Source organism: Dipodomys merriami, unplaced genomic scaffold (assembly GCF_024711535.1).
Source record: "Dipodomys merriami isolate MVZ:Mamm:240054 unplaced genomic scaffold, mDipMer1.0.p SCAF_2, whole genome shotgun sequence".
Taxonomy (NCBI): domain Eukaryota; kingdom Metazoa; phylum Chordata; class Mammalia; order Rodentia; family Heteromyidae; genus Dipodomys; species Dipodomys merriami.
Window position 1 is genome coordinate 9,138,571 of NW_027203381.1, and position 27,594 is coordinate 9,166,164.

At 34.2% G+C, this 27,594-nt stretch overlaps 1 protein-coding gene and 1 non-coding gene across 7 annotated transcripts in view; both read right to left on the reverse strand.

Annotated features, from left to right (window-relative positions):
* Nucleotides 1–27,594, reverse strand: part of Relch (RAB11 binding and LisH domain, coiled-coil and HEAT repeat containing) — an 89,362-nt gene that overhangs the window by 50,867 nt on the left and 10,901 nt on the right. For 5 of the 6 annotated variants that reach the window (XM_070029000.1, XM_070029002.1, XM_070029001.1 and 2 more), the window contains exons 2-10: nt 25,102–25,191; nt 14,531–14,602; nt 14,369–14,424; nt 14,150–14,263; nt 10,420–10,626; nt 10,230–10,321; nt 9,427–9,720; nt 5,945–6,020; nt 4,238–4,333 (exon numbers count right to left, since the gene is read on the reverse strand). In XM_070029000.1, the coding sequence (XP_069885101.1) occupies nt 4,238–4,333; nt 5,945–6,020; nt 9,427–9,720; nt 10,230–10,321; nt 10,420–10,626; nt 14,150–14,263; nt 14,369–14,424; nt 14,531–14,602; nt 25,102–25,191 (1,097 nt within the window). The remainder of the gene's footprint in view (nt 1–4,237; nt 4,334–5,944; nt 6,021–9,426; nt 9,721–10,229; nt 10,322–10,419; nt 10,627–14,149; nt 14,264–14,368; nt 14,425–14,530; nt 14,603–25,101; nt 25,192–27,594) is intronic. The other variant, XM_070029003.1, reaches the window with a different exon arrangement.
* On the reverse strand, nt 9,281–9,382 carry LOC138832753 (U6 spliceosomal RNA). Its single transcript, XR_011373682.1, has one exon. It is a non-coding gene; the product is annotated as a U6 spliceosomal RNA (small nuclear RNA).

Here is a 27,594-nt window from a genome sequence, read left to right on the forward strand (position 1 = left end):
AACAGTAAAAAGATAAAAAAAAAAATTGAATCAAAGCTTTTTCAACAAAGAGGAAGTCCCAAGCCAGATGGCTTCATTTATGACTGCTACAAATTAATTCAGGAATCAACAGCAATTCTATCCAAATTTGAATTTGAATAGAAGAGGGTAGTACTTACACATTTTAAGACACTCTTAGCCTGAAACCAAAACTAGACAAAAACTAAACAGTGGTTCAAAAGCTATGTACATATGAACCTATAAGATAATGCTAAGCGAAATGAACCCCAAGATAGGGACACAAGAGATGTTTTCTTTTTTGCTGTTGTTTTTTTCTGTACAATGTGATTTTTTTTTTTCTTTTGTATGTTCTTCCCCCATCGTACAACCCCTGTTGTCATTGTATTTGATTCTGGTGCCCTGTATCTTGTATATACATATACCTAATTTGGGGAGGGGAAGAGAAATAACAAAATTCTGTAACAAGGATTCAGGCTGACCCACTGTAACAATGAGATGTTGAAAACGAACTTTAAACTTGGGGGAGGGCAGAGAGAGGAGAGTTAGGAAAGTGGGGAGGAAAGGAAAAGTAGGGGAAAAACAAAGGAGGGGGTAACAGTGCTCCACAGGAAATGTACTCATTACCTTATTCATGTAACTATAAACCCTCTGTACAATCTTCACAATAAAAAGTTTTAAAACATGAACATAAAATCAGTAAGTCTAACATCACATTAACAGAGGAAACAAAAATCCATGTATCATATCAAGAGTTGTAGAAAAAGCATTCTGACAAAATTTCAATGCTATGTCACAAGTAACATTCGGTAAACTAAACATGGAAAGAAATTCCTTAACATGATGAGGGTTATTTATAAAAATTCTATAGCTAACATCAAACTTAAAGGCAAAAGTATCCCCCGAAGATCAGAAATAAGAAAAGGATATCTGTTTCCTCCTCTTCAACAGTGTCTTGGTAGTCCCAGTCATAGCAATTTAAGGAAGGGGGTGGGGGGCAGGGAAGGTGAGCTATCTAAAGTGTAAAGTATCTATTTGTAGACCCCACAATTCAATCAGCATAAATACAACTCATAAAATTAAAAACAAAAATGTCAAAAAAAAAACTAGCACTAAAAAACTGTTTCTGCAAAGATCAAAATACATGTATGTTATGCTTTTTATATATTTGCAATGAACAATTCTAAAAAAACACTTTCATTTATTGAGCCAACAAAAAGAATACCTAAAACTAAATATACTAAGGATCAAAAGACTGACACACTGAAAATTATAAATACTGTTCAAAAATAAAAGACCTGAGTAAACAGAAAGACATCACACAGTCAGGTAGTGGAAGTCTTAATGTTGGCAAGATGGAATACTCCCAAAGTAATGTACACATTCAATGGAATCCCTTTGAAAATTCTGAAGACCTAATTTGCAGAAATGGAAAGCTGAGCATTTATTCACATAGAACTACTCAAGATTCCCTGAATAACCCAACAACATTGAAAAACAAAAACAAAATAGGAGGATTTATACTTCTCAATTTCAAAACTTAACAATAGTAATTATAACAGTATGGAGGTGGCATTAGGACAGAATTGAGACCAGTGGAAGAGACCTCAAAGTCTACAACCAATTAAATTCTGAAAAAAAGTAGAAAGGTACTCAATCAGCAACATTTTGATTTGAACAACTAATCTAACTTTATAAAACTAATAGAAGAAACCACAGAAGTAGAAATTTTTGGCTCTGAATTTCATGATGGATTCTTAGATCTGATATCAAAAGCAGAAGCAACAAAAGAAAAAATATGTATCAAATATCATGCACAAACATATAAACACTTGTTCATCAATAGATGGAAAGAAAATATGTATAACCTACAGGATGAAAGAAAATATATTTATAAATAATTTATGCCATAAGGGTTAATAGTCACAATATAGGAAGAAGTTCATATAACTCAAAAACATGAAAACAATCCCAAGCAAAAACTGGTAAAAATAAATTAATATTAGCTGGGTGCAGGTGGCTCACATCTGTACACCTAGTTACTTAAGAGGCTGAGATCTGAGGTTTGTTGTTAGAAGCTAGCCCAGGAAGGAAAGTCCATGAAACTCTTATCTCCAATTAAACACACCTTGAGTTCAAGCCCCAGTAGATGCACGCACACAAACACACACAAACTATGTAAATGTATTTGTTAGTTAAAACATTAAACCTGGTTTCTAATGTTTTATGTACACCTAGGATATTATGACTTTCAGTTTACTCAAGAATGTTTTAACTATATTTATATGCCAATAAATACTTATGCTGACAGAAATGTATAAAACATGAGAAGTAAGAAAAAGTCCAAATATTAACCCTTCAATCACAAGTTTTTTAAAATATGGATTTGAGAAACCTTGGTGAAATAGTAACAAGTATTTCTATGTCAATGAATAAAATGAAATATAGCCTGTCCTTTTTTTTCTCATAGTGATAAGAATTGAATCTAGAGTCCCACAAGTGCTAAGCACATATTTAGAGGTTTTATCCTTTCATACCTAGGGACATGTTTAAAACTAAACTAAGGGCTAGGAAAGTGGCTCAGTGGTAGAGTTCTTGCCTTGCATGCATGAGGCCCTAGGTTCGACTCCTCAGCACCACATAAGCAGAAAAAGCCAGAAGTGGCGCTGTGGCTCAAGTGGTAGAGCTCTAGCCTTAAGCTGATGAGCTGCGGGACAATGCCCAGGCCCAGAGTTCAGGCCTCACAACTGGCAAAAAAAACAAGACATTTCATTATCTATTAATTTAATTTTGAGAGACTGTAACTTTGTTTTAGCAAATTTTCTAATAAAAAAGAACAAGGTGCAAGTAAATGAACAGAAAAGATTAATTCTTCATGATCCTTTCAATATATTTAATACTTTTGAAATAGAAAAAAATTGAAACCAGTGGGAAAGTAAACATATCACAAATTAGATATATGTGTGCTTGTAAATACATATATATCTATATTTAGAATGTATTTTATTACTGATGATGCAAACGTATAAATACTTCATGCAGGGCAATCAGATTTTATTGGTAGATTCTTATGATACTATGTACAACCACTGCATCTCATGAAAATTAGGTTTCTGTAACACTGAAAGTATAGTAAGGAAACAGAGAAGGGATGCAAACATCAGTGCATTACATGGATTATGGTACAAGCTGAAAGAGGACAGCAGCTCAAACATCATTCTGCCAGGCAGAACTGCAAAACAATCGGAAATTGGACACTGATCCTTCAAGACATAGAAAACGTCCATACTTTTTAATAGCTTATAACTATGGTTTAAGTCATTACATAAAAATAAAACTATTAGTAAGAATAGTGTTTTCAACCTTTTTTTAAAAATCAAAAAGTTCTAAAACTCTACATATACTTTCTCGAGGATCAGTACAAATTTCTTGTGCTTAACAGATATTAAGGATAAGCCTTAAATGGGTGTTGTCGATGCATTAAGTACCTATCATACTGTAGGTCCCATGAATTATGAATAAAACTAATGACATATTTTTAAATATTCTCAATGTCCTTTTTATTAAACTGAACAATTCAAATTAAGAACTTATTCGCAAAGCAATTTTCACTCATCTTTTACTGGTTAGCAATAACAATTTGATCATAACTTATAAATGTAATTAAAAAGGTAACTTCCCAGAGTGTTTATGGTTTACCACATAGGCTTTGCTAGCTAAAGCATTTGTTAACAAATTAACTATATCTAAAACTTAAGATGACCATTCTATGATTGTAAGTGCAATTCATTGCCAAACAAACATTATAAATCTAAATTACAGTAAATATTATAAATATAGTTGGAAAAGTGTTATATTATTCTTAGTTTTTTATCAATTTCAATACAGTCTTCACTTCTGCAGACTAATCAAGTAGATCATGACAAAAGTACAACCAGTAACACAAAACAGTGTACATGGCATAGAAATGGACCTACAGTAATAGTGTTGCAGAAGCTAATAATGCTTTAAGCCAAGTTGGAAAAACATGAATACCATGCAGTTTTACTCAACTCACCTGACAGAGGTGTAAAACCATTCTCTAGGAGCAGAGATGCATGCACAAAAGTAAGAATATGATTGCAAGTAACAGACTTTAACAAAATAAAAATATAACACTAAACTTCAAAAGGACAAAAAAAAAAAAAAAAAGGACAACATGATGTGATTCTTTGGAGGAAAATACTCTTATGCATCTTACCTCTCTCTTGGCCAACAGCACATTAGGAACAATGTGGGGCAGGCAGCGCCCCAGCATTAACATAACACTTTTTTCACTGTCTGCAATCCGAGACACCTAGAGAAACAAAGAATCAGCAAATGATTCAGTGGAAGACTTCTGTGCAGGATGGTAAAGTGGACATTTATGCTTTGGATTCTGTCACTTCTGCTCTAAGCACACACTCCTATAGTTTAACTTATGTAGAGGATAGCAATAAGAATAGTGTCCCCAAATAGCGTCAAGCTTTTCAGTGGGCCACAAGTGAGTTAAATACGCTACAGTAAAAGGGATAAGAGGAATAATTATTCATTGTTTTATAGTGCCAGAAAGCATACCCAGAGCCTCATTTGGACTAGCAAGTGTTCTAGAGACTATATCCCCAGCCCCTAGAATGACTTTTTGTGTTCTATATAGTACAGTAGGATAACTAGTGTGGACTAGAATTGAGTATTTCAAACAAGGTAGTAGATAGACTGAATTTTGAATATTTTCAACAGGAAGAAATAATATCCGAAATAATAGGTAAGCCAATGTAATGTGATAAGATCATAGATAGTACTTTGTTTTAATGTATAAAATGTCACAATGTATCCCGTAAACATATACAGGAACTATGTATCAGCAAAAAAAGAAAGATAAAATGAAATATCAGCTATGAAGTTCAATTAGTAGGCTTAAATTCTCTGAAGCTATAGGAATACCACAGATTTGGGCTAACTTCTCTGTTTCTTCTTTAAAATAATATGTCCACAAAAATCTGACCATAATGAAGTTGCATACAATGGATGGCTCAAGGAAGCTTCTTTGATATTATAATGAAGACTGCTAGACTGCAACTTAACTCATCAAGGGATCTGAAAGACCCAATAACATTTGGAAGCAGGGAGCCTATGAAAGGTCAAGTGGAACCAACAAAAAGTAACTAGAAAGAGGAGGGAATACAAAGTATAAAACTTGTACTTTGAAGATGGGCCTAAAACAATAGAAACGAGTTAATAAAGTCAGCTACCAAAGCGAACCAAACCACTTTTAATAAAATGAAAATAATGGAGTTACCCAAATAAACTGAATATAGATGGTGTACCCTTAAGTTGTTTTTCTGAATTATAGCTAAAAGATGTCATAGTTAGACACACTATATTTAAAAGAGATTAGGAGCTGGGCTCTGGTGGCTCATGTCTGTAATCCTAACTACTGAGGAGGCTGAAATCTGAGGATCATGGTTCAAAGCCAGTCTGCTCAGGGAAGGCTAAGAGACTCTTATCTCCAATTAACCACCAGAAAATCAGAAATGGAGTATGGCTCAAGTGGCAGAGTGCTAGTCTTGAGCACAAAAACTCAGGGATGGCACCCAGGCCCTGAGTTCAAGCCCCACCACTGACCAATAAACAGTGAGATTAGGAAGGGACACTTTAATATTAATAAATATAATAAAAAAACAGAATAATCAACTATTTTTTAAATAAATTTAAAGTCTTAAGTTCTATTTTTTAATTTTTTTATTATTATAAAGGTGATGTACAGGCGGGTTACTGGTATGTTCTATTTTTTTTGAGCATTACTTAAATTTTATAGATATTTATGGACTTTAAACAGACTTTCTATATCAGACTTCAATATGAGACACTAAGAAGAAAAATAATAGATACGTTTACAGAAACTATAAGAATATTTGGTGTTATTTACCTCTGATCCTAAACGACTATCTGCTGACATTCGACAAAAAGACAGTAATGCCTGGTGGAAAGCAGGAGACAATTTCCTAAACAAAAAGATGGGATGAAAAGGAACAGTATCAAAGAATCACCACTGACTGACATTGAAAAAGTAAATGGCATATTCTACCTCCCATTTCCGTATTAATCCTAACTCACAAATGTCAACTAGATATTTTAGCACCAGTGACTTAAAGAACACTTCACTAAGGAATTAATACAGGAGAAAAAACATCAGTTGATATTATGTAAAACAAACAGCTCTTGAAATATTAGTGAAAAAGTGGTATGGGGGGGGCCAATGATAATATATCTGTAAAATCTATAACTGTGACTTTGTCTACCACCCATTCTTATGGTCCCAGAAAGGCTAGCAAAGTCAGATATAAGCCTGATATAGTAGGATGAACTGAAGTTGCATTGATAAATACACTATGATAAACTCTAATGTTAGAAACCCACATAAAAGAAAAATTTTTTTAAGATAAATGAAGAGGAGATGCATTCAACATTCCTGATATAATTTAAAAAATAGTTGGGGAGGGCAAGAAAAATATTAACCTAATTATATTGAATAAATGGTAAAATTATCTTTATTTCTAAAATTAATAGACTCTATGAATTATATGCTATATGCTCAACCTGGAAAGAAAAGCTAACATTAAAAATTACAGAATAAAATTTCTTTAGAAGATACAAGGAACTGGAACCCATTGATTTTCCTGATTAGAGTGGCATGTTAAGGCTTGTATCTTTTTTTCTTCTCCTTTTTGCCCATCCCACAAGGAGGGGCCAAAAGCCATCCACTTATCCAAACCAGAAACCACAAATCAGCCTGCCTTTCTCCAAATAATCTCAACATGTAATTACCAGGCAAATCTGTTTCTTCAATTCATTCCCAATCCTCAATCATTTCTTATGTGGATTCCTCTAATATGTACTCTATCAATCAATTTTGTTACTTTCCAATTAACTCTACTTTGGAGGAACCTTTCAGAAAATGAGCTACCATCATATTCTAAATGAGATTTAATCTTCACTTAATTCTCCTTCAATTATCATTTATTTCACTTGTATTCTTTACATAAACCTTACTGATTCTTCTTTGTTTCACTCAACACAGAGTTCTCTTGACATACACTGTTTTCAATGGGAAGTGGGAACACTTCCTCTCATCCCTGCCTAGTTAACTTTTACTTGGGTCTTTAAATCTCAGAGTTGATGACAATTCTTCCATGAAACTATTCCTCCTTAGATAACTAGGTTAGGTGACTTGATTACATGTTCTCAGAACAACATTTATCCTGGCCTTAACTTTCTGAGAACCTCTCAACTAACTAGGATTAAATGTAAGATCTGGCTACAACATAGATATTTATAATTATATCTATGCACATTAGATTGAAAGGGCTAAACTGAATACATAAAGCACTAAACTGAAATTATATCTGACATGAAAAAACTCAATGAACATTCATTCCTTACAGTATCTTTTCAAACTGGGCTGGGAAGGTGGCTCTGGTAGAATGTTTGCCTTGCATACATGAGGTCCTGGGTTTGATTCTTCAGTACCACATAAGCAAAAAAAAGCCAGAAGTGGTGCTATAGCTCAAGTGGGAGAGCACTAGCCTTGAGCTGAAGAGCTGAGGGACAGTGCTCAGGCCCAGAGTTCAGGCCCCATGACCATAACAACAAAAACAACAACAAAGTATCTTTTCAAACTGTAATCTGAAGGATTTAAAAATGCTTTGTCTTCTAAAGTAGAAATATGATCATGTACAGGGAAAGCAGGGGTTATACCTTGGGGGAGGGACATACAAAGCAACAAAGAAATAATCTTACAATTGTGTTAGAAACAATTGCATGAAAGAAAAAAACATTTGAATACATATCTTAGGGTTCATTTCGCCTAACATCAACTTATCTGACCTTTCCTTCTTGCCTCAGACATATACTAGTTATTGCAAATAAAGGAAACCATGGGACCTATGTTTCTTTGGGCCTGGCTTACTTCACTTAATATAATTTTGTCCAAGTCTTTCCATTTCCTAACAAATGGGGCAATGTCATTCTTTCTGATGGAGGCATAGAATTCCATTGTGTATATATACCACATTTTCTTGATCCATTCATCTACTGAGGGGCATCTGGGTTGGTTCCATATCTTAGCTATGGTAAATAAGGCTACAATAAACATAGTCGTGCTGGTAGCTTTAGTGTGGTCTTGTTTGTGAACATTTGGGTAAATTGGTGGAGGGGAAGGGAAAAAAACAAATCGTTTAAATAGGGATACAGATGGAACCATTGCAACAATGAGACATACAAGTCCTTATGTCAAAAACAAACTTTACAACTTTGGTGGGGGGGGGGAGGATTTGGTGGGGGGACGGAGAGAGGATGGGATGGGAAGGGGAAACAAAGGAGGAGGCTATAATGCTTGATGAGAAATGTACTCATTGTCTTGCCCATGTAATTGTATCCCCTCTGTACAGTATTTTCACAATAAAAAAAAAGATAAAAAAGAAAATATGATCATGAAGGGCAGAGAAAATACATACATACATATACATGTATTTATATCTGTTCTATCTATCTATCTATCTATCTATCTATCTATCTATCTATCTATCTATCTATCTATCTATCTATCTTTCTGTATAAGCTCTGAGGTTCAAGCATTGTAACTCAATAAAAATTAAGGGAATATTGATGATATAAGATTAGTGATAAAAACAGGTAATAAGCAAAAGGTCTGGCAAAAAAACTATTTCCTTTCTTGGTTATGGCCAACTCTATAGCACTAAAATTTCTACTGAGTTTGATAATAATTGAATTAAAAAAAAAAAGCAAAAAGTAGTGAGTATCCAGCTATAAGGAGAAAAGCACAAGTAAAAGGATCACTATCAAGTGTGGCCCTGGTACAGAGAGCCTATCTTGAAATAATCAATGTAAAAAGGGGCTGACAGAGGTACTCAAATGACAGAGCCTACTGTCAAAGAAGCACAAGGCACTAAGTTCAAACTTCAGTTCCACAATAAACAAGAAAAAACAAAACACTGATTAGAAGTGCTAACAGTACATAGTATCACATATTATTTATGGGCTTGAGTACTTGGCCAATTAACACTTAAGCCCAATAATCTAGATAATTTATCATTTATTCTTCTAATATAATTTAATTTAGTAATTAAATTACTCATACTACATATACTTTGCTATACGTTGCGTTCCTGTCTGTGTAAAAGTTCATAATCTACAAAAGCAGTTCAAGAACTGAAATTTTTCCATTTTTTTTTTTTTTTTTTTTAAAAATATGGAACGCTTCACGAATTTGCGTGTCATCCTTGCGCAGGGGCCATGCTAACCTTCTCTGTATCGTTCCAACTGAAATTTTTCCATTTGACAATGGACTTAAGTAAAAGATGTATTTCAAAATATGGGAAACATACTAACCTATTGGGTTTATCAAAATGAACTGCACTTTTACTTGATGGAGAAGAAGATGGAATTCCTTCTCTTTCTCTCCTGGGAAAAGAATCTGAGGAATTTTCTTTAGGAATAGTGGAATCAACTTCATCTGATACTGACAGATGGGCTTTCTGCTTTTTACCCTGGTCAGAACTATTTACAAGTGTACTCTGTCCACTGTCTGTAGAGTCTTTGGAACAAGGCTGATCCAAGGATGATTGAACAGCATCACAAACTGCTGGTATGGCAAAGCGTTCATTTTTGAGGAAGTCCATTTCACTGCAAAATAAAAAGGAATTTTGAAAACCTTGACAACAGTATCAACTTCATAGAAAATATTTCATATTAACAGCAAACTATAGGACAAATGATAAATTTTTTTTGCACAGCCCACTGATGCTTCATTTACATAAAAGTATATCCATAAACAATTCAGCATTAAAAATGGCCATATAAACCTACTTTTAATCAGTACTTACCTTTCTTCATACACAAAATAGGGATAATATCACTAACTTCATAGATTATAAGAATTAAATAAAATAATGAATGGGGAATGTGTAATACTAATATAAAAGTAGTTATTTTACTCTGACATAATTCAAGGTAAGTCAAAATACCTTACACTTCTTACTTCAAAAAACTAATCGATTATCAAATCACTACATTAAATTTTACTATTTTAAATACAGAAAGCAGTTATCACACTTTCTATTAGAATTGTTACAATGTGAAAAATTATGCTTTACAATTTGCCAAGATTTTAGAAATGATAACCAAGGACTAACCTTTCAAGTCTTCTGATTTGCTCCATCAATGACCATTTCTCACTATTTAATAAGCTAATTTTATCTTCTAGTGTCTGTACTAGCAAGGAATTCTAAAATCAAAGTAAGAGAAAAACAGAAATTTAAGATCTCATTGTATGCTTCTGCATGAATATGTTTTGTGGACAATCAGTTCGCTGGTGTTTCTCACCTCATCAGACTGAGGGGTGTTCAGGGTTGGAGGAAGAAGGCTGCCTAGAACTGGAGTAAGAGCCTCTAGCTCATCTTCTTCTACTCCACTGGCCACATCAACAAGATCTTTCCCAGCCACTTGATGATTCCCAAAATCTCGATAAAGTTGTAATAAGTCTGGAGGTTTTGGAATATTTAATCCTACATCATCCCATAATTCAAAATCCTAAAAGATAAAAAATAATAACATAAAAATACCTTTATCTTGTATTTTTAAGTCATATTTTTATTGTTAACATAAAATGTTATGTTCTACTCCAGAAAATACAATAAAACCACAATTTTGTTGTAATGTCAAGTTATATAATTCCAATTACACATAATACTTAAGTTTATGCTAAATATTCTATTGTCTATTATTATTCGAGTTATATAATTCCAATTCCACATAATACTTAAGTTTATGCTAAATATTCTATTGTCTATTATTATTCATAAATTCTTTTTTACTGGGGCTGGGAAGGTGGCTCAGTGGTAGAGCGCTTGCCTTGCATGCTCAAGGCCCTGGGTTCGATTCCTCAGCACCACATAAGCAAAAAGAAAAAAGCCGGAAGTGGCGCTGTGGCTCAAGTGGTAGAGTACTAGCCTTGAGCTGAAGAGCTGAGGGACAGCGCCCAGGCCCAGAGTTCAGGTCCCACGACTGGGCCCCCCCCCAAAAAAAAAAACAAATTCTTTTTTACTTTCTAGTAAATAGGTTTATTGGCTTAGAGGTTAATGTGTTCTACTTACAACTTTTTAATTAAATCTATCAAAAATGTAAAAATCTTGGGCTGGGAATATAGCATCAGTGGTAGAGTTTTCATCTTGTTTGCATAAGGCCCTAGATGAAATTCCTAGCACTGAAAATAGGCGAAGAAGAAACTAAAGTACATTCTTAACTTTATAACCTGGGTTAATTTCAAAGCTAACAAACATGAAGACATAAAATATATCAAGATTAAAAAGGTCTTCATTCATAATTTTTTACCTATTATTTACAGGTTACAAGTAAACTTGCTAATGATATTTTGTTATTCATTGTAACAACCTACAAGTAATTTGTGTGGTCTCCTAGGGTTAGTAATCAGTTTAATCAATGTGTCTTCTCTCTGTTAATGTTTCCAATCTAATTTTCATGAGTGAAAATGCTTTTGGCCAAGTTTCAAAATCCAAATAGTGGCTTTTCTACTTTTAAAGCATTCTCTTTAATTCAATCTAACATAATTCATTAAAACTACAAAAAGATAAAGTATTCTGTGGACAAAGATTTTTACAAAAACCTTTTGAAGTTCCTAAGTAATCAACTGCACTCAGAATCAATTATTTATACTTATTTATACTTAAAGAAAGATACAGCTGGGTTAAAAATCTATCATCCTGTTCTTTTGTTAATGTGTCCTTCCTATTTTCCTCTTTCTGCAATCTTTCTGGATTCTCATATATTTTAAAGTTTTCCCTATTCATTACTTAATTGGCCACTTTCAAAACATGATTAATGTAAACTATCATGTTAGCAAAGTATAGTATTGTTAGGTAAATAGCAAACGATTTTGTCTTTTATGAAGAACATGTTTGGGACAGCTAATAATTAATAATTACTAGACATTTATTTATACCTATAAGCCACACAATGACATTTTAGTCAGTGGTCCCCCAAAATTACATAGCTAAATGTCATAGCCATGTGAGTCTGTGTAAGTACATTCTATGATGATGTCTGCATAATGATCAAATTGCCTTATGACACACTTCTCAGAAAATTGTTAAGCAACACACAGTTGTGTTATATTTAATTTTTGTCAAATACATGATAATAACTGAGGAGATGAAGTGCTATATCCTTTAGAGAATTTCAATTTTTGCCAAGAGATCGATCCATGGGAGATATACATCAATGAAATGACCTTCATTTAAAATCTCAAATATTAAAAACTGCTTTATGATTTCAAATATCCTGTTTTCTCTCCTATGGGGAATCTAGATTTTTTTTTTAATAAGAAAGGCACATGAACAACAAGAGATTTTATACTTTATGAGGGGGGAACCAGAGGAGGTGGAAGAGGGAAAAGAGGGCAAGGGTGGAATAGAATGATCAAAGTGTGTGTGTGTGTGTGCGTGCGTGCGTGTGTGTGTGTGAAGACAATGAAACCCATTTAAAAACATTTGTAAAAAAGTTAAAAAAAAATAGGTACCGCTTATCTAAAATCCATGCACTAGGGAAGTGAATGCAGGAGGATTACAAGTTGGAGACCAGCATGGTCTCCATAGCCAGTAGAAGGCTAGCATGGGCAACATACCAAGACTGTTTCAAATTAAAAAGGGGAAAAAAATTGGGAGGGAGGGAAGAGCTGGGGTATGGAGCCTAGGAGGCTAGAGGCTAACAAAGAATAATGAATGAAGCATGGAAGGAGCAAATGTAACCACCATACTTTATATAAACGGTGCAAATATAATAATAAACCCTTTTGCACTTTGTATAGGTCATATACTCTAATAAAACAATACTTTTAGAAAGAATAAATTAGAAATAAATGGAGTGATGGTCTCTTGGATCTGGGGGTGCAGCTTAGTAGTAAAGCACCTGCCCTGCCTAGTACATACAAGTCATGCGCAATACAAGCTCAATCTCTAGCATCACATAAAAAGTAAAATAAAAAGTGACTTCTTGATTTCCATACAATATATACTCTGGCATTATTCTTCAAAAGTGTAAGAATGAACTAGAACAGTAATTTACCAAAAATTTCTAGAATTGAGAGATGATATCAAAACTATTTCTTTGTGTACAAGATTTTTAACAGAATAATAATCTATTCCTTAATATTAAATAATATTTTTACTTATTACCTATTCAGAATGATTTATTGTGTTGTTTTCATTCAAAATATTTTCCAATTATTGTATCAACTTACAACATACATCTGTTATTGGTGGTACTGAGTTCTGAAGTCAGGGTTCTGAACTTGCTAGGCAGGTGCTCCTACTATATAAGTTCTACCTCTAGCCTCTTTCTGGTCTGGTTATTTCTGAGATAGGGTGTTGTTTTTTGGTCTAAGATGGCCTGGAATGTGATCCTCTTATTTATGCTTCCTGCTTTATCTGGAATGACCAGAAGAATGGTACTAAGTCCACCACCTATTGGTTGAGATGAGGGGTCCTGTAAACTTTTTGCCTAGGCTGGCTTTAATATTATAGATCCTCCCAATCTGTCTCCTCAGTAGCTGTGACTGTAGGCATGAAACTACTAGCACCCAAAGACTGAGTAAATATTTTACAGTTAAAAAAATGCAGACTCCATGAAAACATGCAAATGTGTTTTAACTAGGAAGTTGTAAACAGCTACCTGGAAAGAATAAAAAAGTTTTTATATGTAGAAAGCTTAAAAATCAGCAAAAGTCTATATGCCAGTGGAATATACTGAGTAAGCTGGGATTGTTTTGGTAACAAGCCTTATATAATTTTACTATAAGTACAACAAAAACAATGCACGGGGGGTGGGGGTGGAGGGGGGAGGCTGGGAAGGGAGGTGAAGGGTAAACAAAGGAGGAGGCTGCAATGCTTGGTAAGAAATGTATGCATTATCTTGCCCATGTAATTGTAACCCCTCTGTACAGTATGTTCACAAATAAAATAAAAAAAACAATGCAACGAAATAATAAAGTAAATGATAAGTTAGAAAGGAAATCAATCTTTTTTTAAAGTGACTTTACCTGGTCATCGTTTTCATCTGAAAATGTTATTGATGTAAGCTTGTAGTTATTCTTCAATAAAAATTCATTGACTAAGAAGTTTAGAGCTCTCTTCTCAAGAGGTTTGATTGGCTCCTGTAAGCAAAATAAAAGACAGATGAACAAGCTGTAAATTTCCTCATTCAATATTTGTGCTAAGGATCTATATGAAAGATACTTTTAGATCTATCACTGACCCACCTGAATTTCAGGACTTGATTTGTAATTTTTTCGTTCCTGTAAAGGAACTTCATGTTCTGGTGAAAGAAAATATAATGTTTTATTATTTTACCTTTAAAAATATCCTAGCTACTTCTACATAGTCAAAGTAAAAAAGTCTCAGAAAAGTTTTGTGTATACCACCTGCAGCCTTTGTCAGGTTGGCTCGGAGGGCCTGAATGGTCTCCTTGGCTTTCCGAAGTTCAAACTCCAGGACTGGACAGGGATTTGGAATAAACACACACAGGCATCCAACCAAGAAAAGGGAAACAAAAATAAAAAATAAAATAAAAAGCAAAGATGGGTATGAAAAAAAATACAATTTGTATTGAAAACAGAAAGCATGCAATCTTTATGAAACTTGTGAACGCATGCAGCAGAGTTGATTTGCAAGCAAACTGGTGAATGTTTTCCATAGTTTTAGCAGAATTAAGGGACTATTAGCAAATGTTCTAGCTGTCTGACAAGGAATAGCTCTATTTAAAAATAAAATGTACAGCATATTTTCATTTAGGTAATGGTAAAATCTTATAATCTCTAAGACTGTTTCACTCAGTCTAGGTAAAAAAAATGAAATGTTTTAAGGCAAAATAATTTTAGAGGAAAAATTAAAAATTTACTATCAACATGTAATAACATCAGTGAACAGATTCTTTTTGTTAAGATGTTAAAGAAATATAGACTAAATACTTGACTAACAGTAAGATGCCTATACATCTTCCTACAAACAAATATATTTTCTGCAAATAAGCATAGTTATGTTAAACACCTCAAAAATTCTAAGTATTTTGGTTGGCCTCTGGTGGCTCATGTCTACATAGGAGACTGAGATCTGAGGATCAGGGTCGGAAGCCAGCCTGGACAGGAAAAGTCCTTGAGACTCTTACCTTCAATTAATCACCAAGAGCTAGAGAGTTGTGGCTCAAGTGGTAGAACAAAAAAGCTAAAGGACAGCACCCAGATGCTGAGTTTAAGCCCCAGGATTGGCACCAAAAAATAAAAATAAAAATAGGGTTTTAATTAACTTTTTACTTAAATAAAAAGTAAAGTAGTATCTCTTTTAATTTCTAGCTGGGATAATTCCTAAAGCAAGTGATTATGTTCATTTAAACTCTAAAATGATTATGCATAGTTATCTAAGGATATCAAGTACAATTAAGGAATTCCAAAGATTCTCATAGGTCTTCAAATAGATTCATTCATGTTAGAATGGATTAATGAAACTGAAAGATTTCTATTACCATAATATGATAATAGAATAAAAAGGAACACAAGATTTTTCTTGTGTTCTTATAAGCTCTTTAAAATGTTTTGTTATGACTAAAGTTTCAATACATATGTTTGGGTTTTTTTTTTTTTAACTTTATAGTATTAGGCTAAAAAAGCAACTTAGATTTGAGGGAAAAAGCATTTAAGTAAATCTCTGGAAAAATGAAGTAAACTTTGTCACAATTGAATATTAAAAAGACAATACTTAATAGTTCTGTATTAAACTTAGGGGATTTAAGGTTTCATTTTAAAGATTGATTTTTTTTTTTTCCTGGTTGACTAGTAAAAAGAAAAAAGATTACATGAGATGTGGTCAGAGATGACAAACCTATAAAAATATATGGAAAAATCAGAATTCACTCAGTTTGCATATATTTGTTAAAAACTTGAGATGTAGTTACATCTAGTATAAGATGGCCAATTATTTGGATGCACAGAATTTAACTGCAGCAAAGATGGAAGCACAACAAAAAAATCAGATGACACTATGTTATTGTATGCTTTTTGGTAGTCAGCAATGCTGATCTGCAAACATTTCTGTGCAACAAAGGTAAGACGTTTCCCCTATAGCTTACATTTCTAGAAACTTAGTGCTAAGACTAAATACACATTAAAGTATGTTTGTTCACTTTCTAAATTTAGGTAACTGATTTTGGTTTAAAAATATCTAATGGTACTGTATCTTAAGTTAAAGCGTACATATTATGCTTTCAGTATCACTAAAAATTTACTTAGATGTATTACAGAACAATTGCAGATCAGAAATGCCCTATACCAGAATGACAGAAATGTGAAAAAACAAAAACAAAAACAAGGGGAAAATTTGGTTAAAACACAAATTGGTAAAAACTCAAATTAAATTAGTGAAAAGTTGTGACCAAGAGCAAAACACTGAAGATTAAGGCACAGAAAGCCAGAAAAACCCATGTCAGACGGCAAGAATATAGTATATTTTTATATACATCTCCACATATATAGCCAAATGTCATCAGGAACTACCAATGTTTTGAAGACAGTTTCAATCAAAATGAATTCACTCTGCTGCATGTTTCTTACAGTACAGTATACATTGTAGTTCTTAAAAGACAAGTATATATTTGAGGCTATGGCACATCTCTACAAAGGCACAGTATGATCAAGTAATTGCAGTTGTGTGAAAATTTAGTAAGAAAGGCTCTTCATAGCAATGCTAAATCTGTCTTTAGTAAAAGAATGAATTAGAGCTCAAATTTCCAAGTATTTTTAAATATCAGAATTCTTATTAAAAATTTGAGAATACATGTTTATAAAAAATACTGCAGAAACTAACAACTAACCTGCTCACTCTAGTTAGCCAAACCAGATGAATGTATTCTTACTGGAATTAAAGTAATAGCTACAAGCAATTAAAGTAATAGCTACAAGCATGTGGGTACATATTAATATTGTATGTTACAATTTTACCAAAACAATTAATGACTGAGCCGGTATAAGCATGTTTAAATTAGTTGAAATAATTATTTCTCACCCTAATACTAGTAGAAGACCAGAGGTTTTTTGTTTGTTTGTTTTTTGGTTAGTCATGGGGCTTGAACTCTGGGCCTGGGCGCTGTCCCTTAGCTCTTCAACTCAAGGCTAGCACTCTACCACTTGAGCCATAGCACCACTTCCAGTTTTCTGGTGGTTTATTGGCTATGAGTCTCATGGACTTTTCTGCCTGGATTGACTTTTCACTGTGATCCTCAGATCTCAGCCTCCTAAGTAGGTAGGATTACAAGTATGAGCCACTGGCACCTGGCAGGTTAGAGTTATTAAAGGTTATGATTTCTGTTGGTGTGGTAGTGCATTCCTGTAATCCCATTACTCAAGAGGCTGGGGCAGAACTTCAAATTCCAGGACAGGTTACATGGTGAGTTCTTGTTTCAAACAATAACAATATACCGATATTTATAACTATATGTATCTCTATCTTTATAATACAAAGGTCCTGCTTTCGTGACTTTGGAGGTGAACAAATGAAGTCAGAAATAATTTTTGATGGTCCTGACTATATTTAGTACTATATTTATCTTGAAATACTTGATAAAAGCAGTTCATTTTGACATGAAACACAAAAATACTTAGAAGATATTTTCCGTAACATTTGTCAATAAGTTTTTCATTCCCATTCAAAAGTTCAGATCAACAGTTCCAAGTTAGAACTTTGCATCTCACAGAAGTACAATTTGTCTTCTTTCAGCTGAGAATTTCCTGGATTTTTTTTTTTTTTTTTGTACTACAAGGTAATTTGAAGGAACAATTTTATACTTTCTTTTGGGGGGGGGTCAGGTCATGGGGCCTGGGTGCTGTCCCTCAGCTCTTCAGCTCAAGGCTAGCACTCTACCATTTGAGCTACAGCATCACTTCTGGCTTTTTTTCTTTTTGCTTATGTGGTGCTGAGGAATCGAACCCAGGGCCTCATGCATGCAAGGCAAGTGCTCTACCACTGAGCCACCTTCCCACCCCCCAATTTTATACTTTCAATACTTGTTTTACTTAATTATCCTAGGAATAGTTCTAGAACAAGGAAAAATTCTAAGTTTTCTTAAGACTCCAAGTTAGAATAAAAATTTGTTTCCAACATAAGGCAAGAATGTAGTACTTTACCTTGCAACTGGATTTACAAGGATCCTCTAAGTGGACTTTAGAAACACCTAGTTCTGTGAGGTATGACTTAGAGAATGGTAAGTGCATCAAAGCTATCCCATAATTAGTAGGCTGCATTTTCTTCATTCATTTCATGTAATATTGGGATAGGGAAGCATCCTCTACTCTATTCTCCCAGCCTTTAAAGAAACATTTCTTAGCTGGTGGCTCACGCTTGTAATCCTAGATGAGAACTGAGGATTGTGGTTCAAAGCCAGCCTGGGCAGGAAACTCCCTGAGACTCTTATCTACAATAAACTACTCAAAAAAGCCAGAAGTGGTGTTGTGGCTCAAGTGGTAGAGCGCTTGCCTTGAGCAAGAAGTTTGGGACAGCACCTAGGCCCAGAGTTCAAGCCTTAGGACTGACCAAAAAAAAAAAAAAAAAAAAAGGAAAGAAAAGAAAAGAAAAAAAAGCAAGCAAGCAAGCAAGCAAGCAAGCAAAAAGAAAAAACAAAGTTTCTTTCAATTACTGGTCTCCTGCTTAGGCTCCTCTGTCACTCATCTCAAACTTGGTGTTTCTCAGGGTATCATCTTTGGCCCTTTTCTCAGTCTACTTAACTACCTAGATAGATGATACTCCTCTGCTTTTAAATATTACAAGTACTCTGAAGGCTCAAATTTTTGTTTGTTTGTTTTTTTGGGGTCCAGTCATGGGGCCTGAACTCTGGGCCTGGGCGCTGTCCCTCAGCTCTTCAGCTCAAGGCTAGCGCTCTACCACTTGAGCCACAGCGCCACTTCTGGCTTTTTTCTTTTTGCTTATGTGGTGCTGAGGAATCGAACCCAGGGCCTCATGCATGCAAGGCAAGCGCTCTACCACTGAGCCACCTTCCCAGCCCCAGGCTCAAATTTTTAAATCCTCTTCTCCAAGACACAGATCTACCAGATTATTTCTTAGGCATATCCACTTAAATGTTTTTGAAATCCTGAATTTGATCTTATCTAAATAAATTTCATCATCTTCCTCTCTAATCTATTCTTTCCCTTGCAGTGTCTGTCCATTAAAGGTATTAGTATGTACGAAGCAGACAAACCAAGGAAACCTCAAGACTATTTCTTTCTTACCCTTCCTCCTATTAAATGTCTAAACCATATTGAATCTAAGCCTTTAATATCCTCAAGCAACTGTCTCTGTACTTGCTCATACTTTAGACTTTTATGTTATGGAATCATAAATTACTAAATAAACATATAATCATATTGAAGATTGAAAAATCCTACAGAAAAGCATGAATTTCTAAACTTATCTAACTATAAAATTCTTATTTTCCCCACTTTCATTGTTCCTTTATGCAACTTACATTGTTATGAACTTTAAGAAATATTAAAGAAAATGAGAAATCCACAAAAAATTAATGAATATAAACATCCACTACAATCATATATACCTCCTTCCCTTAACCCTATCTTAGTTTCATGGTAACAAATGCAGACAAATCTATCTGAAAATACTTCCTTTTATTCAGCCTTGTTGGAGCATCCTATTTTAATTGTGATACAAAATTATAAAATAGGATTTAGATAAGGCTTGATACAAGGAAATAAAAAGTTACTGCTAATAGGGAAAGGAATATGTATCTGTAACAGAGGAGGAATATATAAGAGATATAGTAGTAAAAAAAGAAATCCTAAGGTAGCTGGATCTGCATACTGCCAGGCCCTTACCTAAAGTATTTGACGGATACAGATGCTACTTCTTCCTCAGAGTATTGAGGCAGATTATCCTGCAGGTAAAAGTCTGAAGGCCATTTTAGAATGTTTACTGTATCATGTCAGCATCATAAAGGTTACATAGGGTTGTACTATTGACTGTTATTCCTAGAACATCATAAGACCCAGAATGTAGAGTAAATGTTCAACAATATTTACTTAGTGGGCAATGTTTCCAATACTTTGGAAACATCAACTGATCATGCCAGCATTTAAGAGTAGTAGATGAATAGATCAAGAAAATGTGGTATATATATATATATATATATACATCTATCTATCTATCTATCTATCTATCTATCTATCTATCTATCTATCTATCTATCTATGTATGAATTCTATGCTTCCATCAGAAAGAATGACACCACTCCATTTGTTAGGAAATGGAAAGACCTGGAAAAAAATCACATTTAGTGAAGTAAGCCAGATGCAAAGAAATATAGGTCCCATGATTTCCCTTATTTGCAATAATAATTAGTATATGTTTAGGATAATCTTATCAGATGAGCACAAAAGCTCAAAAGCTATGTACACATGACCATATAAGATGATGCTAAGCGAAATGAACTCCAACATATGGACACAAGAGGTTTTACTTTGTTGTTGTTGTTTTTAATGTACTATGTAATTTTTTTTGTTTCTTTTTTTTTGTTGTTGTTGGTCATGGGGCTTGAACTCTGGGCCTGAGAACTGTCCCTCAGCTCTTCAGCTCAAGGCTAGTGCTCTACCACTTGAGCTACAATACCATTCCCAGTTTTCTGGTGGTTTATTGGAGATAAGAGTTTCACGGATTTTCCTGCCCGGGCTGGCTTTGAACTGTGATCCTAAGATCTCAGCCTCCTGAGTAGTTAGGATTACAGGCATGAGCCACCGGTGCCCAGCTTTTTTTTTTGTTTGTTTGTTGCTTTTGTATTTTCTTCCTCCTACGGTATGTCCCTGTTGTCACTGTATTGATTTTGATACCTTGCATGTTGTATATATATTTATCTAATTTGGGGAGGGGAAGGGGAATAACAAAATGCTGAAACAAGGACAGAGAATGACCCATTGCAACAATGATACTCAGAAGACACTATGTTGGAAATGAACTTTACAACTTTGGGGAGGGGAGGAGTGGAGGAGATGGGGAGGTAAGGGATAGTAGGAGAAAAGCAAAGGAAGGGGTAACAATGCTCAACAAGAAATGTACTCATGACCTTACTGATATAACTGTAAGCTCTCTGTACAGCCATCTTTACAAGAAACTTAAAAAAGAAAGAAAAAAACCCAGTAGTTTTCCTTACAAGTTAGAAAGTACAATTGTTATGCTTCTCTAAATCTCAGCACAGAACTGTGTGATTTTAGAGAAGTTACACACAAGCAGAAGGTGATACTAGAATGTCAGTCAGGAATTCTGATGGTAAAAGATTGATCTTCTAAACCTGAAACAGGAGTATTGGTAACTCTAAAATTAACAAGGAGTCTGTCAGCATTTTCAAACCACTGGACATGTCTGTGTTATAATATACAGATAAGTTTCTGAACAAATTTCTTTAGGGCAAAAACTACTTCTATATCTACTAACATAGTACTTAATATATAGCAGACACTCAAAATGCACAAATTAAATTATAGTAATTCAAATGTTTGAAACATGGATGTCTTTTGATTCCTTTAAAAAATCTTGGGCTTTTTACTAACGAAAAATAAAATCCATTTAAGGTGTTTTGGGCATCTTAATTTCTACTTAAATCATTTATGTGAACATACATACTTCATAAGAAAAGTAAATTGAATGCAGAAAATACCAAGATACAAAACTTTTAAAATTTTTACTTTTTTGAGAAGAAAATGGGTAAGTTGAGGGTTTTTTTGCCCATACTAGGGTCTGAACTTAGGGCTTTATACTTGCTTGGCTGTTATGCTACCATTTGAACTTTGCCTACCATTGAACTACGCTGTAGCCTTCTAGATTTCAGTCTCCTGACTAGATATAATTACAGGCAAGAGTCATACCAGTGAGTAACTTAAGTTTTATTTGAGAAAGACAGGACTCTTCTCCCATGACTTTGCAGTGCTCAGGGGTACAACCTATTCCTAAAGGACATATTATGGGTTCTGAATTAAACAAAACAAAAAACCCAAAAGCAATACTAAGTAATAAAATAGTAGCACCAGAAAATCTCACTGCTCATGCTAGTGGCAAATTTCCCAGGTTTAGTAACTCTCATTTTTCTAAATTATTAAATAAGAATGATCTATTTTGTAGGACTGTTGACAAAATTTAAAATTTTATATAAAGCACAGAGCGAAGTGCCTGACATAGAGTAGGAACTCTCTACCTACATTATCCATAAACTTAGAGACGTTTATATATGATCCAATGGCAGATAACAAGACGCACTCAATTATCAGTCTTTTGATAAGGATTTTAATTACTTACTATGAATGGTTAACACATCTTTTGGGAAATGGGAGTTTCAGTAAATTGAAATTTTTGGTAAAGCCTCATCCATATTCACACATTTGATTAAAATAACAACACAAGAGCACCAAAAGATTGAAAGCTATTTTCTTAGTAAACTATATCTTTGTTTTCTAGGGAAGATATATTTATATATGAATACAGTGTAGTAATTAAAAGTCACAAAGTATTTTCAAATGTAGAGGTATGATATTTTCTTTAGATTCTCACATTAAAAATGTAAAGTAAAAATGATCACATTTAATACATTTCACTCTTAGCTGAATATATTTGTGAAGTATCCAGATAACTCAAAATAATAGAAAATTATACAGGGAATGAAAGCATTATATATATAGTATGAGTCAAAGGAACTATACTATTATTTCTACCTATGTGGCCATGAATAATTATTCTAATTAATGATTATGAATATTTTGCTCTTACATGCATAATACTAATTAGAATCATGAAAACAGCTAACTATGAAGAATAACAAGGAGCATTTCAATTTGACTCAACCTAAAATATGTTTCAAAAGATTAAACAAAATAATCATATGACCAATTTCTGGATAGGAGCAAAATGTATCAATATGTACAGAAAAAGAACATGTCAAACTTTATGTAAATATACATACATGCATATATATAGACTAAATACTATACATTTAACAAAAATAGCTACTATCTGATTACATATGCTACTTTACAGGTAATACAATTTTACAAGTGACATATAGGATAAATTAATCTTAACATTAAATACTTTTATACTTGATTTGCTTTTAGATATTTCTGATATGATTTACTATTTTGATGTACTTGTCAATAAATGATCTAATACAAGGAGCTTCATTAAGTTCTTTCAGTGATGTCTTTGTTAAATTGATATTACTGTTGTTTATATGCTGAATTCTCTCTAAGCTTCTGTGGAATTAATAATAGTTTTTGTTTTAACTCATGCAACACTGAGGTTTTAAATATTCAATCTCTAATCTCAAGGAAGGAATGAACATCATTTACAGGAATGTTATTTTTAATTAGGTCAAACCTAATCCTCATGCCAAGAGGTAGCATATGGTGCAGTCAACTGTGGACTCTGTTGCTAGGCTATCTTGATTTGAATCCTGGCTCTGCTACTGAAGTCTTATATAATCTCTGTGTGCCTCAGTTACCTGGGAAAGGAAAGATAATAGTAATTCTGTCATCAATGAGTTAATATACACTGTTAGGGGCAAGTGCTACATACAAATTTGTATATACTTTTATCCATAATGACCATAACAGGGAAGTATTTGGTAGGTTGTTTTTATGTCAGTCATGGGCCTGAACTCTGGGCCTGGGCACTGTCCCTCAGCTCTTCAGCTCAAGGCTAGCGTTCTACCACTTGAGCCACAGCACCACTTCCAGCTTTTTCTGCTTATGTGGTGATGAGGAATAGAACCCAGGGCCTCATGCATGCAAGGCAAGCACTCTACCACTGAGTCACTTTCCCAGCCTCCTTTGGTAGGTTTTTAACAAACTTGTAATAAATTTTAAAAAGTTCAATAGATTTAGTGAATAGATGAATCTTCACTAAGGGCACGCTCTGACCTTATACTACCCTCCCAGGCTCTATCTGTGGTCTATTGCAGGGTTCCTTTTGGTAACTTTTCTATTTCAGTGAAGTGTGCACAGTCCAATTAACTGTTTTATTTTTCCATCTCTCTCAGAGTCAAAGTCTTCCAAAAAGTAGTTTCTGCAATACAATCAACATTGTCTTTAATGGCAAAGAGCAATTGAGATAGTAGATATTCACACTAGAGAGCCAGTGCTTTTATACTGGCAAATTCCAGCATGAAAGCCCCAACTCCCTGCTTCAGCAGACTCCCAATGGGCTCATCTGGCATAGGCAGAATATAGAGTACAAATTGGTTCTCTGAAGTCCCTATAGATCCAATGATAACATCTACAAGGCAGGGCTGTGAAGGAAAGGGTGGAGTACAGAAGGGGAAAGAAGACTGGAATGAAAAACTAAACAATTAGAAAAGATTTCCTTGTTGGCATGGGCAGGTTCCTGGAAAGGCTTATTGTAACAGCACGATCCTTCTATTTTCTGAATCATAAGAAAGAAACTTTCTAGAAATCTGTGTACCTAGGGAGTACAGGGAACTCAAGGCTAACTTTTATTTACCAACCAAAATGTAGCTATTTAAACCAATTTTTAACAATCAGTAGTTACAGTGATACACAATATCACAATAAACCTGATTTGTAAGACTAAAGGATTAAGGCAAATGAGGCTAAGGTCCAATAACTGGACTACACAATGGCTAACTTAAGCCTGTTTTTCACCAGTTTTACAACTACTTGGTTGTAAATTGCTAGCTACAAGGAAAACTCAGCAAATTGGAGGTATATAAATACCAAAACTTTCAGCAAAAATCTCAGCACAACTTCTCAAACAGGAAACTGGAGAATCCTAAAGCCTAATTAGTAATTAGTAACAGGAAGTTAATAACACAACTTTGTATAATAATTATATACATTATAGTAACATACCATATTGTAGAAGGAAGAGAATTCTTCAAGCCTTTTTAATATTTCTGGAAAGTCAAAGAATCCAAGTCTATGTTTACAATCTTACTCACCTGCTACTCTCTCATCCGTTTCTCTGTTACCATCATCTGAATATCTTGCAAAGTCTAAAGAATCAAGAGTACTTATGCTTCCAGCTCGATCTATAATAAACAGAAAAGTAAAATGGTTAATGTATAGATTTTTACTTAGTTGTCAAGTAAGGGATAGAATTTAATATAAGCACCTGTGAATAAGAATATGACTTTTTTTTTTGGGGGGGGGGGTCCGGTTGTGGGGCCTGAACTCTGGGCTTGGGCACTGTCCCTCAGCTCTTCAGCTCAAGGCTAGCACTCTACCACTTGAGCCACTGTGCCACTTCCAGCTTTTTTCTTTTTGCTTATGTGGTGCTGAGGAATCCAGGGCCTCTGGCATACAAAGCAAGCGCTCTACCACTGAGCCACCTTCCCAGCCCCAGAACTTGACTTTTAAGTTCTAGGAATTCCACTAAACAAACATGGTAAAAATGCTCAAATCAATTTAAACTACTTTAAGGCAATCAAGTTTCCCTGCCCCTATCTTTGGCTAGCTTGTAAACAATATACACATAGGGTAGACTGCAAGAAATCCAGTCAAAAGTGGATTAGCTTATGGTTACCCAACTCCATAAATATTCTAAAAACCACTGAATTATCCACTTAAAATGGATAATCCTTTTTTTTTTTTTTGGCCAGTCATGGGGACTGAACTCTGGGCCTGTGCACTGTCCCTCAGGTCTTCAGCTCAAGGCTGAAGTGCTCTACCACTTCTGACTTTTTCTGCTTATGTGGTCCTGAGAAATTGAATCCAGGGTCTCAAGCATGCAAAGCAAGCACTCTACCATTGAGTCACCTTCCCAGCCCTGGGTAATACTTTTTTAAGATATTTAAATGCTATGTTAATCAAGCTATTCATGTAAGACATGGAATGTCTTAAATAAGAAGGCCTGATACAAAAATTCTATACACAGGATTAGGAAGGGGCATAAAGGATTTTCTGTAATAGGGTATGTGAAACCACAGGTGCATTCATTTGCCAAACTCATTAAATGGTATATTTAACTCTTATAGCCAGGTGCCAGTGCCTCGTGCCTGTATTTCTAGATACTCAGGAGGCTGAGATCACAGGATCAATGGTGTGCAGGGCAGAAAAGTCTATAAGACTCCATCTCCAATTAACCAGTAAAATACTGGACTGAAAGCGTAGCTCAAGCAGCAGGCTGCCAGCCAGGAGCAAGCAAGCTGAGCATGAGCATGAGATCAAGCCATAGTACTGATACCAAAAATCAGGCAAACAAAAAACAAAAACTAACCAAACAAAAAAAAACTATATATTTTCTTAATTTTAAATTTTAACTTAAAAAATTAAAGATCTCTAATGATATACACGTAGAAGTTTTTATGGAAAAAACTGATATGCAACTTCATTTTAAAAGCATAAAAATTAAAATCGTTAGATGAACACGGGGTTGGAGAGATTATAGAGGTAAATCAACATTATTCTGGTGTTGATACTAAACTCTGTTTTACTCCTAATGGAATGTTTAGTTAGCTGCTGATTTCAGATAAAGTATTTTTATGTTAAGAACTCATCTATCTACTGCTTTACTAAATCTCTTCTTTCTCCTAATTTTTATTGTATATGCCTAAATTACAATATCTTTAGGTAACATGCCTTATCCATTACACTGCAACTATTTTTCTTTGAAGTACTAAAGAACACATCTATACAATAGAAATGATCTTTGGGGAAGGCAAATACACAGACTAAATTTCAATGTGGTATTATTATGGATATATTTAAAATGTTACTTAATTTTTTTTTTGACAATGATGGGAATTGAACCAAAGGCCCCAAGCATTTAGGCAAGTGCTCTACAGGTAATACACCTCCAGCACCTATCATTTTTTAAGTTCCAAGTCAACGATGTTATATTCCATGAGCTTCTTTTTAATTAAAAGTTAAGTAATTTGCCCAATTTAATAAAACCTAGTCTATCTCATCAGAAAATATTTTTTTTTTTTTTTAAATTGTATTTTATTTTATTTGAGAACATACTGTACAGAGGGGCTACAATTACATGGGCAGAATAATGCATACATTTCTTACCAAGCATTGCAGCCTCCTCCTTTGTTTACCCTTCACTTCCCTTCCCTGCCTCCCCCCTCCCCCCACCCAATTTTACCCCCCTCCCCCCACCCAATTATACCCCCCTCCCCCCCCCACACCGAAATTGTAAAGCTGGTTTTGACATGACATTTTGTACTTCTCATTGTTGCAACAGGTCCACCTGAATCCTTAAACGATTTGTTTGTCCCCATCTCCTCCACATGATATACTCATCAGAAAATATTTATGGAAGAAAAAATTTTAACCTTGACCAAACTAAGCTCTACCAGATTTTGTAAGTTAACATACTTTTAAGTTTAAGACTACTAAGAGGCTCTATTATAGCTATATGAATTGTATGTTTGTTTGGATTCAGACACAATTCTTTTCTAGCACAAATAAATGTTCTAATATGAAAA